General features: G+C 40.0%; 1 protein-coding gene across 12 annotated transcripts in view; it reads left to right on the top strand.

Moving 5' to 3' along the window:
* The window catches only part of ATG2B (autophagy related 2B), a 74,614-nt gene extending 61,585 nt beyond the window's left edge, over positions 1-13,029 (top strand). For 7 of the 12 annotated variants that reach the window (XM_089908175.1, XM_089908174.1, XM_022576153.3 and 4 more), the window contains 8 exons: positions 493-571; positions 1,680-1,887; positions 4,411-4,480; positions 4,771-4,853; positions 5,883-6,004; positions 6,247-6,401; positions 7,102-7,251; positions 11,727-13,029. In XM_089908175.1, the coding sequence (XP_089764301.1) occupies positions 493-571; positions 1,680-1,887; positions 4,411-4,480; positions 4,771-4,853; positions 5,883-6,004; positions 6,247-6,401; positions 7,102-7,251; positions 11,727-11,957 (1,098 nt within the window). In that variant the 3' untranslated portion in view covers positions 11,958-13,029. The other 5 variants (XM_089908176.1, XM_022576154.3, XM_030761921.2 and 2 more) reach the window with 5 other exon arrangements.
* The last annotated feature ends 6,080 nt before the right edge of the window (positions 13,030-19,109 follow it).

The raw sequence follows: 19,109 nt of genomic DNA, 5'->3' as shown, positions 1-19,109 counted from the left end.
CATGTCTAATGAAGAAAATGTTTAAGGCAACATAACATAGTGGTAAAGGCAGAAATAAGACATTAAGAACTTTTAAGGCACATCTGAGTATGCAGTACACGCTAGCTGCTGTTATTGTTTAGTAATATCCCTGCTACCAATTCAGAGTGAGAACTAATGCCAAATTAAGAAGGAGACTACTATATTTCTAAGAAAACCAAAATGTACTTTGATTTAGAAATAGCAGTTTAATTTCTAACTTATCTGTCGTAATTTCTGCATCTATAAATTAATTTTCTCAGAGTTGTGAGAATTAACAAGGAAGTGTGTGTGTGTGTGTGTGTGTATGTGTGAGAGAGAGGGAGAGATTGAGAATAGGAACAATGCTTGGCACAGAGTAGGGACTGAATAAATTATAGCTGTATATGAACAATGAGTGAAATATAAGACTTGAAGACACTTCGTTTCATAGTTTTAGAACCCTTTAGATATAATTACATCTCTCAATTTTAGGATGCCTTGTTCTTCCTGAAGGATTTCTTCACAAGTGTTTCCACAGAAATAGAGCTTCTCATGGCTCCAGATCCAGAAGGTATTAAATATGTAGAGTTTGAAAAAGCCTATAACAAGTACTTGGATTGATTTTGATTGTTATGAGGCCTTTTTGAGAATGTACTTACAAAGCTTTATTCTCATTTATATAAATGTGTTCTGTGCTCATTTTTGTTAAGTTGTACAAATGTAGTTTATGTAAAAGTACAGGAGTCCCCCCTTATCCTCCAGAAGTGCCTTCCAGGACCCCCAGTGGCTGCCTGACACTGCAGATAGCACCAAGCCCTACATATGCTGTTTTTTCTTTCTATACGTACATGCCTATGATAAAATTTAATTTATAAATTAGGCACAGTAAGAGATTAACAACAGTAACTAGTAATAAAATAAAACAATTATAACAATATACTGTAATAAAAGTTAGGTGAGCATGATCTTTCTCTCTCTCAAAATGTCTTGTACAAATTTAATGCCTCTTCCATCTTAACTAAGCACTTATCACGCACTGTGGCTGTAACCTCTGAGGTACGACAGCAAAATGAGTGCAAATTTCTTTTTCCTTCATCACAGTTTTACAGATTTGTTCTTACTGTAGATCTTAGCGACCTGAGCATACAATTTTTTTTTTTTCCTTATTAAGTCAAGAGCTTTCACCTTTTCACTTAGAGGAAGCATGCTGCAGCTTCTCTTTGGCGTATCCGAATTGCTAGCATCGCTGTTCTTGTACTTTGGGGCCATTATTAATAAAATACGGGTTACTTAACACAAGCACTGCAATACCCCAACAGTCGACCTGATAACTGAGATGGCCACTCAGTGACTCACTGGTGAGATATGCTGGACAAAGGGATGATTCACATTCTGGCGGGACAGAGTATGACGGTGCAAGAGTTCATCATGCTACTCAGAATGGTGTGCAGTTTAAAACAGGAATTGTTTATTTCTGGAATTTTCCATTTCATATTTTTGGACCGCAGTTGATCTTGGAAAGTGAAACTGAAGATAAGGAGGGACTACTGTAATGATTTAAAAGGTGAAAGATTTCTCTAGCAGTAGTTGTATTTATTAAATGAAATGTAGCAAAACAAGTTCAGTGTAGATTGTTGCTTTAAAGAAGTATACCTAATTTTTCAAATGTGCACTTTCAGTTAAAAAGTCTCCTGGAGCTGATGTCACCTGCAGTTTGCCAAGGCATTTAAGCACCTCAAAGGAGCCAAATCTAGTTATTTCTTTCCCTGGGCCAAAGCAGCCTTCCCCAAATGGCAGTGCCAATTCAGTGCAAGTGGTCAATGGGGAAGAAGAGAAGGACTTCTCTGCTGAAGAAGCGTCATTTAGTGATCAGCCTGTGTTTTTTAGGTAAGTCATTTAATTTTGATAACAAATGAAGTTATTTTAGAGTATGAAGGTTGTTCTTTAATGTGTCTGTGTACCGGAAATCATGAGGTCGCGTCAGCGTTTCTGTGCACTGGCAAATAATCAACCGGTGTATTTATTTGTATGCGGGCCCCACCTACTTGCACCTCTCATTTTTACACATAGTAACCCTGGCTCAGGCTTCATCCTCCTATTGATTCTGTAGTAGGAATTTTCTCTTCCCCTTAGATTCTTCCTTCTTTTTTCCTCCACCTGTCCCTCGCTTTCCAGTCACTTATTATGGCCTGTTTGTGTGTCCTGGAACGTGATGCTGTCCTTTTCCCTCAAACACCTCACCTTCAGCATTCCTCCCTTTTCCCTTATGGGGATTTTCTGTCTACTTTCTCTGCCTTTCTCTATCACTGTTGTGTCGTCCTTCCTGACCCTCCGCTAACTGGCTGAGTTGGAATCATCAGGAAACCCATGTCCCTGTTGACTACAGCCAACAACTAGCTGGTTGTACATTGGAGTTTATCCTCGTTTCCAGATCCATTCATTCTAACCGTCTTCTTTCTTTCCCAGCCCTTGATGGTAGGGATGGAGCCTTGGGTCTATTGGAAGGAGAGAGGTTGAAGATCGAAAACACCTGTGTTGTGAGGGACAGTTAGCTCCTTTCCCTGGTTTTCTATAGTCCTCTCTTGTTGACATCAGTGGTCCCCAAGTTCTGTCTTTCTAAGTTCTGAGTTTCTAAATTTTCTTTCTAAATTCTGAATTTAGCATAGGACCCAAAGTAGGCAGTATACCTGTTTTAAAGTGTTTTCATGTTTTAAATATCTTGTATATTGATGAAAATAGTTAGAAAATAGAATGTGAGAATTGGAAAGATCCTGGGAGAGAGGATCTCTGGTGGTTCTAAACTTTTCTACCATAAAAGAAGAATCTCTTTTATTATTTTCCCACATTTCTTTTTTATTTAAAAATTCTTTTCGAACAAAAACATTGTGTATCTTAATAATTTGAATTCTCATTTCATATAAGCTACCAATTTGGTTTTTGTGAACACTGGATAACCAGTATAAAAGAAATTGAATTGTTATAATTCTGGCCTGAAAGCACAGAAATTTGACACTTTTTAGTCAGACTGTGTAACCTCACTTACTTAGGTAAATATTTGTTTTTTTCCATTTAGACTACTTAAAATAGCTTGTAGATTTCTGTTTCTACTCTCAAAAGCTCCTAGTGTATCTAGGACCCTGGGGTGGTACTTGGTGATATAGTTCACATTACTCACTTTACAGATGAGGAAGTTAATGCACAGAGAGGAGAGGTGACTTGCTCAAGGCCACACAGTTAGTTAGTGGCCAAGCCAGGACTAGAACAGAGGTCTTCTGAATCCCAAATCCAGTGCGTTTTCCAAGTAATGGCATAATAGTCCCCTCTCCTGCAGACATTTATTCATCCCACAGATATTTATTGAACATTTATTATATGTATGTCAGATTTTGTTCTAGGTGAACAAAGTAGAGAAAAATCCCTATTTAATTGAGCTTATAGATAATAAAAATATATGATTTGGCCTATTATGTACATGCCATGGAGGAAAGAGAATGGAGGAGGCAGGTGTCGAGGGGCTGTCGCCCAGAGAGCCCAGTGCAGATGGGTGTTCGGAAGATGAGGGGTGACCTGGGAACCCAGACTTCTTGTAGTGATTGATATAAATACAGCACTTCCATTTTACTGTAGGTTAAATGGACTTTTGTGGGATGACTTCGTATATAACCACCGACATTAATTCTGTAGTAAAAATGTGTTTCAGCTTCCAATTTACAGTCCAACTTTTGGAAGCCAACTGCTTTTGTTTGATGTGTACCATCAATGTATAATTATAATTTCATTCAGAATTCCCAATATTTGTGTGTCAGTATCCTATTTGCAAGCATTAATTTCATGACTGTCCACTAAAATTCACCAGTGTAGATGGCATTTAAAAATTTACTGATGAAGACGTTTAGGCTCAGAGAGTTTAAGTTACTTGCCTCGACTGCATCCCATGTAACTGATAACACTAGGGTTCATGTCTAGGTCTTCTGGATCTTTCTGCTCTATCACAGAGCTAAAATGAATACCTTAGCCCTTTTTTTTACTTTTTGGTAATGATTATGTTATTTGGTTTAATCTTGAAAGTTGTCTTTATTAGTTCGTTCTCTGTATGAATTGAATATGTGCCAGAATAAATTTTCCTAAGATAAACATTGTTTAGTAAACTAGGAAAAGGTTTTTGTGAGAAATTTAATATATAATGAAATAAATAAGATTTATAAGATGATTAACATCTGTTTAGTTGTTACATTGCCTTAGGAAAAGGCAGAGCTAAAAGACATTCTCTTTTATTTAGGCCTTAATATATTCACATTATTTATTTTGTGGCTTTGTTTTTATTCTCCAGTTGAACAAATTCATTTATATCTAATTTCAGCTCTTAGTAATTTTGAATATAAATAACTCCCCTCCTTTCTTTATCTTTAGAGAATTTAGATTCACATCAGAAGTTCCTATTCGACTTGATTATCATGGCAAACACGTATCCATGGATCAGGTCTGGAAACTTTGCACAAATATACTCTACAAAATTATCTCATTTGTTTTTCTAGTGGACTCAATTTTTTAAAAACTTTTTTCCGTTATAGTTTGTATATGTGAAATGCAGTGTAAGATTTTAAGATTTAATTCTGCTTTTAAAGTAAATTAAGTATAATTTTACTTAAGAACCCATGAGTAAAATTTGATATAAATTGGGTCATATAAAATACATGTACTTTTTTGCTCTAAGTATTTTAGGTGTTTTACCTTTAATAGTGATTTTTTTTTTTTTTTTAAATTTTAAAGGGTACGTTAGCTGGGATTTTGATTGGCCTGGCCCAGTTAAACTGCTCTGAACTAAAGCTGAAGAGGCTTTTCTATCGGCATGGGTAAGTTGATTTATTACATGAGACTTTAAGATGTAGTTACTAACGTTAGCTTACAGCAAACTAAAAATTGAGTTTTCTTAGCGAGCATACATAATTTATTTTACAGTGTTGTTTGCAGAGACCTCATTTTTAGAGGATTTTTACTGGCTAGGGACTAATTTTTATTCTGAGAGAATAGAAGTAGTTTGAAGAGAGAAGTATTTTTCAAAAAACAGCTATAGTTAGGATTTTTTAAAATAATTTCCCAAAGTTATAAATTAGCCTATTCAGTGAAAAGACTGGAAGTTCACAAGGTAACGGTTCTTAGTAGCTAGGAACTGTCTGGCAACTTATAGACACTGAGTTAACCCTATGCCAAAGCTTTAGATGTTGAAGAAGTAAGAACAGTGGAAAAGCACACTTATATATACTACCTAAGCCTTATATAGAAATTATTAGCATTATAAGTGCTAAATTACTAGCACTTATATATACTGCCTAAGCCTTATATAGAAGTGATTAGCATTAGCATTGGGTTAAATGTATGTGTATACATAGATGTATGTATATACTTAAATTGAAAATCTATAAAATTTTGTCCTTATAATTTGTACATTCTCTTTTTTGTCTTTTTTTAAAATAAACTTATTTATTTATCTATTTATTTATTTTTGGCTGCGTTGGGTCTTTGTTGCTGCACCACGGGCTTTCTTTAGTTGCGGTGCACGGGGGCTACTCTTGTTGCAGTGTGCGGGCTTCTCATTGCAGTGGCTTCTCTTGCTGTGGAGCACGGGCTCAGTAGTTGTGACTCGCGGGCTCTAGGGCGCAGGCTCAGTAGTTGTGGCGCACGAGCTTCGTTGCTCCGCGGCATGTGAGATCTTCCCGGACCAGGGCTCGAAACCATGTCCACTGCATTGGCAGGCGGATTCTTAACCACTGTGCCACCAGGGAAGCCCTCTTTCTTTTGTCTTAAGTAAAAAAATTCCCCAAACTTGTCTAAACCTATAAATTTCATTTTCCTTCCTATATACTTACAGTCATTTGCTCTAGTTTGCTAGGTGTTGACAAATTATTCTCATATGCAATCACTGAATGGCTTACTGACATTAAGAAGAACCAGCTGCCAGGAATTCTGGGAGGTGTTGGGCCTATGCATTCACTAGTGCAATTAGGTGAGTGTTCTTTTTTAATTAGAAGATAATTTATTTTGCCTGATCAGTGATCCTTAACTCTTTTGGGGTTATGGATGCCTTTGAGAATCTACGTGAGGATCATCTTTCTAGAAAAACCTACATGTTAGTCGTACAAAATTTTGCCTCCCATTTTAGGAGTTAAAAACCCGAGGGTTGGAATGATAGCAGAGATCTAAGCTCCAGCACGCCTCTTGATTTCTGTGTGTTGGCTGCTGTTCTAGTGCAAGGCCTGAAGGACTTGGTCTGGTTGCCAGTTGAGCAGTACCGGAAGGGCGGCCGCATCGTCAGAGGGTTTCAGAGAGGCGCTGCCTCCTTTGGCACCTCGACAGCGATGGCTGCTCTAGAACTCACGAACAGAATGGTTCAAACCATACAGGTATCTTTTCAAAGACCAGCTTGATCTATACAAAGAGGAAGAGCTGTTGTAAGCAGTTGGGTTATTTTGTTCTCAAAATGTACTGTGAAAGTGTATAAAATATTGAGAATATTTTATTTGTAATGATTTCATATCATTAACTTTTTTTTTTGATTAGCTGTCCAGTGTTAAATAAGTAGTTAAATAATAAAGCAGTGGACTACAGTGTCAAATTCGTTTGCCTCTTTCAGGTAGATTATAACTATTAAGTTAGCCAAGGATTTATTTCACCACATTTATGTGAAAAGATCATAGCTGAATGTAAAGAAGGCATTAGAGATCTAATAGTGGTCGTATTAAGGTTTGTTATATTAAGTATTAAGCTCCATTTGGCCTTATCCAGTTGTTCACAGACCACGCATTCTTGTCTAACCTTGGTAACACGGAGAGCGTTCTCAGAAGGCAGAGGAGGGGCTGAGAAATTCAGCTCAATCCAGATATGAGTTATTAGTGTACACTTTAACATTCTTGTTATAAAAGTGATACATTCCTGTAAAGAATTCAAATGCTGCAGAAGGGCCAGTCTGAGGGTGTGTGAGTCCTTCTCCTCTTCCTCTCTCCCCGTAGGAAGTGCACTGTTGGAGCTTAACCCTCCAGACGTTCTTCTGATTCACTTTTTTGTTTTCTGATTCACTTTTCACTCTCTGCTAAAATGATCCAGGCGGCGGCAGAGACTGCTTATGACATGGTGTCTCCCGGTACCCTTTCTATCGAGCCCAAGAAGCTCAAAAGGTTCCCTCACCACCGCTTAGCCCACCAACCAGTGGACCTGAGGGAAGGTGTGGCCAAGGCCTACAGTGTCGTGAAGGAGGTGAGTGGGCACCCGAGGGGACAGGCCAGAAGCAGTTTGCGTGCTTTCCTGACGTTCATCCAAAGAGCAGCGGCGCTTGGGCTTTGTCCCAAAGAAACGCCTGGGGTGGATTTGGGCCTGTGCTGTCGCTGGTGGGCGCAAATATCTGCATGAGGTGAGAGGAGGCTGTGTCCTGACCTGCAGGCTCACGAGAAGAGTAGTGATCTAGTGGGAGGACTGCTCTCCTTACGTACAGAAGCAAACAAGGAGTAGTAGAAACACACATGGACTCACCAGGGGAGTTAACATATGTTTATACTTCGCTGTATTTTCCTCAGATTTGTTTAAAAAATACAAATTTTCAGGTTAATCACAAATGCTGACCCCATTCCCATGCCTTCACCATCCTGAAGATGGTAGATATTTTTTCTGTGCATGTTTTTTATAGTTTCATGTAAGTATGTATTCATAAGCAAATAATTGCTTATATTTTAAAAGTTAACATAAATGGTATCATCTGTACCATTCTGTAACTTTTGTCTTTCAAGATATATCCACATTGATATATGTAGATCTAATTTAAACTTTTATAGTATTTCACTGTATGAATATAGCATAATTTATTTATCTTCCTATTGGTGGACAGTTTCCTTTTTTAAAAAATTTATTTATTTACTTCTTGTTGGCTGTGTTGGGTCGTCGTTGCTGCGCGCGGGCTTTCTCTAGCTGCAGCAAGCGGGGGCTACTCTTCGTTGCGGTGCACGGGCTTCTCACTGCAGTGGCTTCTCTTGTTGCAGACCATGGGTTCTAGGTGTGCGGGCTTCAGTAGTTAAGGCGTGTGGGCTCAGTAGTTGTGGTGCACAGACTTAGTTGCTCCATAGCATGTGGGATCTTCCCGGACCAGGGATTGAACCCATGTCCCCTGCATTGGCAGGCGGATTCTTAACCACTGCGCCACCAGGGAAGTCCCAGGTTCCAATTTTTTTCCCTGAAATACAGCTATTGGAACGTTCATATAAACGCCCCTTTGTTTGTATGTGCAAGAAGTTGTTAAGGGTGGAATTGGTGATTTGTAACTATTTGAATCTTGACACTTATTAAGCATTAACAAATTGTAATTTAGTGGTACCAGTGAATCCTGGTTCTTTATGGGTGTTGACAGGAGCATTTCTTGTCTTTTTTTTTCTTTCTTTTTTTTTCTTATTCAAACAGAAAGTCACAAAAATTACAATCATCCTCATCAGTTCACTCAGTCCCGTGTAATTAATTTGTTTTTCATCTTGATCTTTTCTTAGCGCTTTTGTGAATTCACCAGTTTTCCATTAGAGTTCTGAGAATGCTTCTGCATTCAGTTCAGCAGTGCAGTCAGTTACCAGAAACCTGTTCTTGTCAGTCTTTTCCGTGAATTCCTTGAAGGTGAAAACCTTTTATAGGAACATTTTTGCTAAGGCATCAGAGTCCACCCAGAACTGTCTGTAAATGACAGAAGACTTAAAAATGACCGCGGTTAAAGATTCGATGAAAGTTCATAACAATGCAATTGACAAGGGAATTTAGTTATTTCTGAGATATACATTTTAAAGTGATAACTAGAATTATGACTTATAACATTATACCAGAACATATAAGATTTTTAGGAATTTCATGTAACGTCTGAAACATTAATATTAACATATTTCCATACAAATAACCCAAAGAAAGTTTAGTATTAGTTTTTTTTCCTTTTTTTAGCATTCCTTGTCTTAATCTTTTTTTTTTTTTTTTTGACATAGGACGTGAAGTTTGAGGTCATTTTACTTATGATTTGTGTGTTAAGATTTCATTAATGATATTTTTCCCTGTCATATTCTGACAGGCAGAAGTGCCTTAGGACAGTCTTTTACGTGACAAAAGAAGTCCATGTGGTCCCAAATGGTGGGAAGAAGACTGAAGTGAGGCCCCCAAGAAATGTGTTAGTGGATAAATAAAGGCAAGACCACAGATCACCTCTCTTAAAAAGAGGTTTAGCCGGGAGAATAAAGAGAGAGAATTACCAGTCAGACCTGTTCCTACAGATGTCAGGATTGGGCCAGTAATCAGCAGACATGTTAGAAATCAGGTTTGTAAACATTATCCTGGGCTTCAAGGCGTAGCGGGGGCAGTTTGCAGCAGGATATAATAGCACTTGGGTACGTAGCACTTTGCAGTTCACAAAATGCTTCCCTAATTTAATCTCTGCTCATTTAAATAAAAGTATGTGTGTGCTTACTCTGTGCCAAGAGTATAGTAACCCTTAAAAGATAGGTGGTTTTCCTGATTGAGAGGTGAGGAAACGGGGTCAGCGAGAATGGCTTCCGAGACGGTAGTGGAGCCTGGATCGGAACCCAGGTATTTGGGTCTCATGTGTAGTTCTCTAAAACCATCTGTGTGAAGAAGGGAGGAAGGAAGGTGAGCATGATTTGATGTGGTAGGTGTGCTTGATTAGACGGAGTCTGAATTAGAAAACTTTTAAAATAGACGTTCCTAGCTGGTGATTAATACTATCTCTTGGGCTCCCCTGGTGGCGCAGTGGTTAAGCACCTTCCTGCCAATGCAGGGGGCACGGGTTCAAGCCCTGGTCCCACATGCCATGGAGCAACTGAGCCCGCGAGCTACAACTACTGAGCCCGCGTGCCACAACTGCTGAAGCCCGCGTACCTAGAGCCTGTGCTCCGCAACAAGAGAAGCCACCGCAGTGAGAAGCCCGTGCACCACAATGAAGAGTAGCCCCCGCTCACTGCAACTAGAGAAAAACCCGCGCACAGCAACAAAGACCCAACGCAGCCAAAAATAAATAAATAAAATAAATAAATTTATAAAAAAAAAATACTATCTATTTTCGTATTATATGTTGGTAACTCAGAGATCAAGAGGAAACATCCCATGTGTTTCACAAGATCAGGGGTTGGCAAATGATAGGTCTCAGGTCATATCTGGCCCATGCCTGTTTTTATATGGACCTTCTAGTAAGAATGATTTTTACAGTCTTAAAAGATTGTAAAAAGAAGAAAACAAGAAGGAAGAAGAAGAGTATATGACAGAGACCGTGCAGCCCGCAAATACTTACCACCTGGCCCTTTGCAGGGACAGTTTGCCGAGCCCTGCTCTGCATGATCAGGTCTCGTGGTGGTTGGGGAGCAGTGGTGAGGGAAGTGGTAGTTGTAGGAGCTGTTCGGTGAGCACTTAGTACCTGCTGAGTTGTACCGGGCTCTTTAGGTGCAGTATTTCATTTAACAATCACTACAGCATTTTCATTCCCCTCTTAAAGCACTTGTGTCAGGTCACACAGGTAAATGATGGAGCTGAGGTTTGAATTTGCTTGGTGGTGCTGATCGCCACGTTCTGACACACTAACAGCGACTGTTTGTGGGTTAGGGAGGGGACCTGGGAGCAGGCAGGAGGAGGATGTGGGCAAATGTGTAAATTGTAAGCATCTTCTTCACTGTGGTGACGGTTTTACTTGTTGGCTGTTATTCTGTAGATAGTTTGAAAAATAGCACTTACATTTTTTGTTTTAGCTCTTCTGTAACCCCCTCCCCGCCACGGCATTACATGTTTTTTGCCTGCTGTGCTGTGTAAAAATGATACTCCCGTCAGGTTGTCAAAGTGAGGGCTAGACTTTGGACTAGGACAAAGCTCCTTGATTTCCCTGGAGAGCCCAAAGTTCCTCTCGTTGTGCCTGTCACTGAAATGGTCACAGTGGAATAGTGCCTCGTGGCCCCTAAGGGATTTTGAGTTAGACAAATAGTAGAGATTTGAAAGTCATGTATGACGTTTTACCACTCTGGCTTGACCTACTCATTTACATATTCAGCTCTAAAGCTCAGCAATCATGATTGTTTTAATGTTACACAGTTATAAGAAAGATGAAAAATGCTACAGAAGCTTTGTTTCTAATTATTAAACATGTTCCTGCTTTATGTTCTCAGAATTTTCTCTGTTTAATCCAGGAAAATGTTCTGTTTAGCCTTTTATCTTAATTGAATGTTCCACGGTTATCTCTTCTAGTGCATAGCCAGTAATTTAAAACAAATTAAATTATTTTCTGGAGCTTAGTCAAATTAGGTTTTTTGTTACAGTTGAATCACAGGAGCTATCACCATATTCATTTAGTGATTATATTTATTCAAGAAGCTTTGTTTGCTAAGTTTGATTTAACTAGAGTGATTACTAGTGCCAGAAAAGCTGCTCTTGGATTATTAACCATTTCTGTAAGCTTCCCCATGTGAAATTGTAGTTTACACAACTGTCACAATAAAATGCTAAATCATCATAATTGCATCTTTCCCTTATAATTAGAATTGTCATAAAAATAATTATCCTGGCTTATCTCAAAAGTACAGGTTCTGTTTTGTTTTGTTTTTTGTCTAGTTACAAACCTGCTGTTGATTAACTCGACTAAAGTGTGTATTATGAGAGAATTTAGAGAGTTTTCTGACCAGTGATTTACTCCCCTTCTCTCCCCTCCCCCCCTTCAGGGAATTGCAGACACGGCTCAGACCATTTACGAAACCGCAGCCCGGGAGCACGAGAGCAGAGGGGTGACTGGTGCCGTGGGCGAGGTCCTGCGCCAGATCCCTCCAGCCGTGGTGAAACCTCTGATCGTTGCCACAGAAGCAACATCCAGCGTCTTAGGTGGCATGAGAAACCAAATTAGACCAGACGTTCGGCAAGACGAGTCACAGAAATGGCGCCATGGAGAAGACTGACATTTCAGACGTGATTCTTTATGAAGATAATGAGGGTGGAAATAAGGAACAGAGTATCCCACTGGCAGCTTTAGGGGGAACTCGTTTAATTTTATTGTGCTCATCTCAGGAACAAAACCACTTCTTAGTGAAATAATTTAGTATCAAAACAACATGCAACCAAAACCTTTTGACATTTTAGGGCTAGTTTGGTACTTGCCTGTAGAATAGAAATGTTTGGTGGCTGGTGTCAAAAGTCCATGAAGCATTTGCTGCCCAGTTAGTGGAATGTTTGCTTTTATTAAAATGACTGTACTTCTCCTTGTTACAGACAGCTGTCATTGGAAACCTCCTTTTACAGTACAGAGTGCTCAGAAACATTGGAGCACTTTGAAAGCACTATTTACGTTGCTCTAAGGAGTTTATTTTTCTCCAGGTTTGAAGAGAATCACAGCTTCGAAACTTTCATTGAAAATGAGAGACAGAAGCCACAGGGAAAGTAAAACAAATAGGATTTTCAATAGAAATACCCGTGAGGAAAAAATAACCTAGTCTGTTGGATTTAGTGTTCCCGCACTCGAGAACAATGTCGTTTCCATTTGCTCAGAAGAGCCTTCTGTGGGAGTTTGAGAACGTGAATGTCGCAGACTTGTTCTGTTGTGTTGCACTTTATTTGTGTGTGTGTGTGTGTGTGTGTGTGTAGATTAATACAAGTTATGTGCTATATTCTACGTGTAATTTATAGAGTTACACAAAATATAAAGAGGGGTAAGTCTGAAGGTTTTTGGCAAAGGAAGGTAACTCAAATGTAATAACTTTCATTCATTCTGAGTGTAAATGAAAATGTGCATTCTATAATGAACTGGGGCCCATCTAATTGTTTATATATTCAATTTTAAGCAGGTATAGTGCAAGGTTATTAGGAATGTGTGGAAAGGGAGATTGAAAGTGGTTTTTACTCTTTTGAAATTAACCAAAAATCCTCCAAGTATGCCCTAGTCAGCTATTTCGAAGTACCATTTTTACTTGGTTAACAATGTACATTTTGATAATCTGTCAGGAATGAATAAAATATTTTTATTTAAAGGTAAAATTGTTTTATGCTTCCATGAATATTTTGCTTCTCTTAGAGCATATTCATAGATGCAATACTAGAATTTATTCCAAGACCCTTGGGAACACTTTCTCAAAATTGATTTTGGTTAATATCAAGTAAATCATTACCTAGGAGTGAGAGGGAAATTGTTCTCAAGAACTCAGCCTCTAACTTTAGATTAATCTAGCAGAAAGAAAATATAGGGCTTCGTATTCATCCACTGTTTAAAGTTGCGTGATGTACATTCTCATTTTCTAGAGTGGGGGGATGTCATCGAGGTGAATTTGGATTTCACAACTGCTTTCACTTTGGGGTTTGGAAAATGACGTTGTATCAATTTCATTCTCTAAACTTTCTAAACAAGAAAGCAAATGTAAACCAAAAATCTGAACGTTTAAAATTTATAAAATGATGTTAAATAGCATTTGATTTAATTTTGTTTTCTGTTTACTGCTGAAAAACTTAAAAGGATAGTGCTCAGAAAACCACCTGTTTAAGCATCACAGGACCATTTATTACTCGGCCCTAGTTAGATGGAGTCCACCTAGAACGTGGTCCTGAGTAAACGCTAGCCGTGGCTGTTTATTATATGAAGCTTCAGCCTGCTTCCGGGGTGCTTTCCAGGCATCCTCGCATTGACACCAGTATTTTCCCTTATAAGGGAACATGCTGTGTGTGATATCTGTGATGATTAATCGAACTGGAAAACACTTGCTCAAATTTAAAAATATAAAATCTCTTTATTAAATATATTTTCCATACTACACCTAATTGAACTTAAATAATTAGTATAGGGAGAAATAATCATCCTCTTCTTTGTACTCTGAGTTGCAAATGGACCTGTTTTTTTTGACAAATTGGGTTTATAAGTCCCATTTAAACATATGTCTTTATAGTGTAATTTCCATGGCTCTCTGTTCTGCCCTCCTGCACCTGCTTTTAATAGAATCCATGTTTGGGAACAGAAACCTTGTGTCTCAGAAAGATTCAGTGTCAAGGGTCTAGTCATTGCCAGTTTAACCAAGATGCTCTTTACTTGAGATGTTTACATAGAGGTCCTTTCTATATTTGAATACTTAGGCATTGTTAAATATCCTTAATTTTTTCAATAGTGTCTTTTCGAACTTTTACGTCACCATGACACAGTAGAGAGTGTTGGCAGGACCCTCGTGTTGCCAGATCTGTGACTTACCAAGTGGATGCTTTTGCCAAGACATTGAGTTTCTTTGTGCCTCTGTGTCCCTCTCTGTAAATGAAGGGGTTTCTTACGACAAAGCCCAACAGAGATTTTCGGATGAGTAGAGCGTGCGTGTGTATGCATGTGAATGATGACGTGGGATGTGGCACTCCGTTGAGTGCCCCAGGCCTCTGGCACCTGGGACGGGTGGTGGTGTCGAACGAGAGCACTGGCCACATCACACCCACAGTAGCCACGGCTCCTTCAGATCTTTGATCTCTTAGAGTAACGTGTCTCTGAGCGGCCATGGTGCCTTCAAGGCTGACTTCTGAATGGAGCAAACTGAGCATGTCCACGTACTGCTGCATTGAGTCCACGTTAAACGTTTCTCCCCAAGGGGTCCAGGTCAAGCGAGCTTGATCAGGATACGTTTGTGAGTTTCAGAACCTCACAGTGTTGCAGGAACATGTTAAGACCACTTTACGTTATACAGGCAGCAGAGGCCATGGTGACATCTCCTCTTGATTAGGATCCCCCAGTTTCCCTTCCTGTCTGTCCACAGATTGCTGTTATTTACAGATAGAATGTCCGCTCAGCATTTGCCTTTTAGGACAGATAGGGTGCAGTGTTTTTTTCTAGACATCATAGCGAAGACTTTCATTTTAGTAAAGCTTGGGTCCAATTTGGATTCCCACTTAAGCACATATATTTAACATCAATATTTTTATAATGCAGAACTCACTTTAAGAAAAAAAAAAAAAAATCTTCCCAAATAGCAATGTGCCTAAAATGAGAAAAAGACTAAAAACCAGTATTTCCTGCGTCATGCTATGCGTCACTTCGCTCTCCGTTAAAAACTGTGTTTTGTAGGCTTGGTGCCTTTGTTCAGTTCCCAAACAGTCCAAACAACTACGTCTGCTCCTCGGGGGCCGCTCGCCACCCTCGGGTACTGTTGATTCAGGTTCTGTGCACCGTGTGTGCTCTCACCAGAGACGGGAGACGAGAGACAGAGGGCAGAGGCAAGTTAAGCACTTTTAAACGAGGAATCCACACTTGCACTAAGTAGTTTTAGGATTAACAATTAATTATCTTACCATGAATTTAGATCTTGTATATGTAAAAAGCTGCATGACTCAGCTTAGGAGAAATCATTCACCTTTGCCCCGCCTCAGTTTTCTCACATCTGAGTGGGGTGTAAATGAACTCTCAGCTTGTGGCAGTGTGGCAGGGCTAGTGGCCCGTGGTGAGCAGTCTGTTCCCTGTTTCCCTTCATATCCTCTTGACCTACTTAAGACACGAGAGAAAACGTCTATAAAGTTCTTTAAGCGTCGTGAAAGTAAGGGCCTGTGCAGACGCAAAGCGATACTTTGCATCTGCAAATGCATCAACTGGACATACCCATTGGTACTAAATTGAATAACTCAAATATCAATATAAATTTGTGAGTGTTAGGTTAAAAAGGAAGGTTATTTGGGTAGTATATAGATAATGAAGGAAAGAAAAATTTTTTTCCATTACCAAGAAATCTTATTTCTGTGTCCTGGAAGGTATAGTCAGTCTTTTCATTGAGAATAACTGAGTGCTTTAATGCCAATTTATTTTTATCTCAGAAGTTTCAGGATCATGCTAGGTAGGCATTGCTCCCTGTAGTAGACTTTACATGCACAGTTGCAAGTCAGCTAGTTTTAATCAGAAGTATTTTCCTTTCATTGTATTGTCTGCAAATCAGAGAGAGAGAAGGCATTCTAACACACCATGATCGGGTTCTTTGGGGATGAGAAACTTGAGTTTAAACAATTCATATTTTGAAATGTCAGCAATTTTTAAAAACAGAGGTGTTAGACATTTTTGCTTCCTGTAACCAGTGTTGGCCCCTTGGTTTCAAGCATGTTGCTTCATAAAAAGCACCAGATGGCTATCTGATGTATTTCAAGAGATTGTAGATGTGATGTTGGCTGACTCAGTGACATCTCTAATGCTCTGGGGGTGTTGAAATAACAGCCCCTCCTTTAAGAAACATGTTTACTTTGCTGTTTCACATGTACTTTGTGTATATGAAATGGCAGCCTCCAATTTCTAGTTGGATTTGTCTTACATTGTTTGTGTAACTTGCCGGTCACACAGGACTGTTTGCTTTTTCATTGCGAAATTTGGTAGGGACGCCAATTCAGCTCTTATGTTAATCCATCCTGATTTATTTTAGACATTGAATTGATCTCACCAGAAGTAAAAAGCATATGTTGTATATGTTGACTGTCATTGCTAAGTTTCCTAATTGAGGTAATTATGGATATGAATACTTTAAGAATACTGATGCTATATGAGTATTTTTGTGGAAATGTTAACTTGTTAGTGTGACTAAAGTATTATGAATTTAAGAATATTCTTGAAGAAAATTAAAATATTTACTCTTTGGAGTTTGCTTTAAACACTATTGTCTTTCACCAAGAAATGTTCCCTGTATAAAAAGCCTGTATAAAATACTTTTTGAGGCAGAGGGTAGGTCTGTGTCAGATCTGTTGTTGTGAAATGGTGTTCCTGTGATCCTGTACTGAGAAGTACTTCTAATAGCCAATCTGGTAGCTATCTGCTGCTGACTTCTGAGATACACAGGGCATATAACGTTAGAATTTGCCACCCCTTCCCCTTTTGGGATATTAATCACTGCATTAGTTATCTTGTCTCCACAATGTAGACTTGCAGCAAACACATCTTATAGTTTTGGTCTTAGGGACCTAGATAAATACTTGAAAAACCTGTTCTTTTTGGAGGAATATTATTATTTATAAAAGGAATATTTAAAAGAAATATTTATTCTTAAAGACAGTACTGTAAAAGAAGTTTTGATGTGACAGATGTCATTATATGACCATCCACTTGGAGCAGTCATGGAAAAATCGTAAGTCACAACACACTTCACACATGACTCTTGTGAGTGAGGGAAGGGAACCTTTGTGAGGTGCTTGCTGTGAGCCAGGTTCTTTATATAACCTCGGTAGCCCCTCTGAGGGGTGCTTGTAATAATCCCTCTTTTCCAGAGGAGGAGACTGAGGTTCAGAGAGGTCAAGGAAGTTGCTTAAGGTCACATGGTTTGATTCCCAAAGCCCATGCTCATTCTAGGATTTTATTTAAGAGGAACTTGTACAGTTGTCTAAATTAGTGAAAACTCTTCACTAATTAGGAAACCAAGAAAGGAATTTTGCTAGAAAATGGAGATTATAGGCTCTTAGAATACTTTAGTCAGACAAACTCGCTTATCTTGCATCTCCACCCCTCTCCCCTCTCCAGGCTGGGCTCCAGCCACAGTCGTTAAGTCTGGGAGTAGGGCTAAATTAGATTCTCTCCACTTTAGAAATCTTACCCTTGGGGCTGGATAAGTTTTTGCTGTGGGGCTGTCCTGTGCATTGTAGGATGTTTAGCAGCATCCTTGGCCTTACCCAGTACATGCAAGTAGCACCCCATCCCCACTTGTGTAAACCAAAAATGTCTTCAGACATGGCCAAGTGTCCCCTGGGTGGCAAATGTCCCCTGGGTGGCAAAAGCCCCCTGGTGCAAACCACTGGGCCAAAAGCTCCCCTGGTGAAAATCATGTGCGGCATGGAGCGAGCACAGTGCATAAGAGCCTCCCCACATTCCTTTCTGGAATATTCTGCCTGGTTCCTCCTTATCTCAGCTTAAAGATTACCCTTCTCAGACAGGCCCAGCCACCCTTACCTCTTTATTACCTCATTATTCATTATAGCACACACTCCTCTCAACAAACTTTGTGGCATTTCTCTCATTTTAAATTCAACATTTGTTGAGTATTTACTACTTTGTTCAAACCTCAACAACATGGCATTCGCATTCCGTACCAGCCAGGGTCCTGGCAGGAGGCAGATGGCCGGCCACTGGGGCGACTGAAGGAGGTGTAAGGAAGGGACTTAATTTAGCATGGGTGGGCAGGGGCAAGGGAGATCCACTGGCACCTCGGGAGCTGACTCGGCCTCAGCTCTGTGAGTCAGTGGCGGTGTCTGACTTTTTCCCGCTGACCTTGGACACAGGAACACGAGGCTGCTCCCCCTTTCCCATCCCATCTATCAGGAGACTGAAGCAGTGCTAAGCCTCACCACAGGCCTGAGGGGACAAAGGGATAGAGTGATTCACAGAACCTGTAGCTGAAGGAGAGGGCTGCCTGATACAGCTGTGGCCTTAGGTGGAGCCAAGTAGCCAGAGGGGCCCAGACCACTAAATCCCCACCCCCGGGCTCCTGCTTTCCCACCTCCTGCTGGAGCCTCCCATAGGTTGAGCCTAGCTTACTGCAGTATCTCAGGCTCAGCCTCCCCGGCAGAGAGCAGGGGAGAGGGGGTGGAGAGCGGATCTGGAGGGGCAAATGAAAGCTGCCCAGCACTCGGACATGATTTGTATTTGTACTATTGTCTTCATTCTGCAGATGACAGCACAGAGGCTTAGGGTAAGTGACCTCCCCAAAGCCACACAATGTACTAGTTAAGGAACACTAGTCACTGATGACAGATAAACCCCCGAATCCCAGCAGCTTAACCAAAAACTTATTTCTCATTTACATCCAGTCCAGTCAGTGCTCCTGAATATCTGGCAGCTCTCCCCTAAGTGGTGCTGGAATAGCCCAGGCCCCTTCCATCTTGTGGCTCTGCCTCCCCATTCAGAATCTGCCTCACAGGAAAGAGAGGACAGCCTAGGGCTGGAGACTTTTGCCCACGTTCTATTGGTCAGAATCCTGTCACATGATCACACTTGGCTTCAAGGGAAGCTGGGTAATGTAGTCTTGCTGTGTGCCTAAGCAGGAAGGAAATGGGGGTTGGTGGGCACGTAGCCAGACTCTTATCCACTGGAAAAAATAATGCACAACCTCAAAGTAGAGAATTATCTTTTATTTGGC

This window comes from Delphinapterus leucas, chromosome 2, assembly GCF_059928025.1.
Source record: "Delphinapterus leucas isolate spDelLeu-1000000601 "Yukka" chromosome 2, BTC_Dleu_Yukka2, whole genome shotgun sequence".
Lineage (NCBI taxonomy): Eukaryota > Metazoa > Chordata > Mammalia > Artiodactyla > Monodontidae > Delphinapterus > Delphinapterus leucas.
This window is presented reverse-complemented; position numbering and strand designations above follow the sequence as displayed.